Here is a 1,253-nt window from a genome sequence, read left to right as displayed (position 1 = left end):
TTATACTCAATTCTCAGGTAAGTCAAAACGGTCATTGTATCAAAAAAATGTTAAGTGACAAAACATGGCCAACAAAAATTTATCGGATAAAATATGAAACCATGTTTGTGTGATAAATGTTAGAATTACCTAATTTTCTTTGAGTGATTTTTTTTTTTTTTTTCAATAAAATCAAAATTTTTAAGTTTAGTATAGATTTTCTTATCAATAATATATTTGAATTGATTAGATTTTATGAAACAAGCCATGATCGATGTGGAAACGTTAAACGAAGAGTTCAGAACCGTGACCGAGGTAATTGGAAGGGTAGCTGTTCACTTCGGCGAGGACGCGAAAAAATTTAAAATCGAAGAGTGTTATGCACTGTTGGGAAATTTCTTCGAGCGAATCGACGTAGTCGCCAAGGTGAGGTCACGTCCATCTTATACGGTTTGGTTATTAACTTAATTAGTTATGCGTATTACGACAGTCTTTCAACTGTCATCCACGTAAACATTTCGAACACGAATGTTCGTATTACTTCCGAGGCGTACATACACTTAATATCTATGTTATGCCGTTGCATTATAGTACTAATAATCGTTTTAAAATAAACATAATAATAGTAATAAACATGTTTGTTTCCTACAGGAAAACATCGACCGCCGTTTGCAAGAGGAAAAGAACCAAATGCTCGCTACGAAATTGGAAAAAGAAAAAGTCAACCCAAGTATTAAGGTACAAGCTAGGAGATCTATGGTGCCCAAAGATGAGGAGGTGTGCATTGTGGATTTAGTGCTGCAAGATATCAAAAGAGGCTCGTTCAATTTAAAAAGAGTCAAATGTTTAGAAGACGAAAAGTACATTTAAACGATATGTACAACTGCAACAACGGTGCACTACGAATGGTTCATGCGTTCAATGCGTCCACCTGTTTTACTATTGTGTAGTGAAATTATTTATTTATATTCCGTATCAAGTCTATACTATTCCAGAAATTAAAATATTGTAGATATTAAACTAGAAGACTTGTTATAAAAAATAAATTGAGAAATTGTCCTCTCACTTCAAAATATTAGTAAATGTATTATTCTACCTATTATTAATGTTATTGTAATATAATGTGTTTATTTAATTTTATTATTATTATTATTATTATTATTATTATTATTATTAGTGTGTATTATTGTATTATTTGACTTTAGTTCAAAACATGTTTCTTATTTCCTGTTCTATTTATTAATTTTTTTTTAAAAATTTATAGTTCTTTGATC

The 1,253-nt window shown here is 30.2% G+C and overlaps 1 protein-coding gene across 1 annotated transcript; it reads left to right on the top strand.

Moving 5' to 3' along the window:
- On the top strand, window positions 1-1,039 carry LOC112690469 (inverted formin-2-like; the record flags this gene model as incomplete). The annotated part of the gene is given in 3 exon segments (XM_025564486.1): window positions 1-17; window positions 230-405; window positions 631-1,039. Coding segments are annotated over 3 exon segments (412 nt in total), but the record flags the coding sequence as incomplete, so codon positions are not given.
- Between the last annotated feature and the right edge of the window lie 214 nt (window positions 1,040-1,253).

The sequence above is a fragment of the Sipha flava genome, unplaced genomic scaffold, assembly GCF_003268045.1.
Source record: "Sipha flava isolate LNK unplaced genomic scaffold, YSA_version1 50609_pilon_pilon, whole genome shotgun sequence".
Lineage (NCBI taxonomy): Eukaryota > Metazoa > Arthropoda > Insecta > Hemiptera > Aphididae > Sipha > Sipha flava.
The sequence above is the reverse complement of the archived record's forward strand: the minus strand, read 5'-3'. Positions and strand labels throughout refer to the sequence as shown.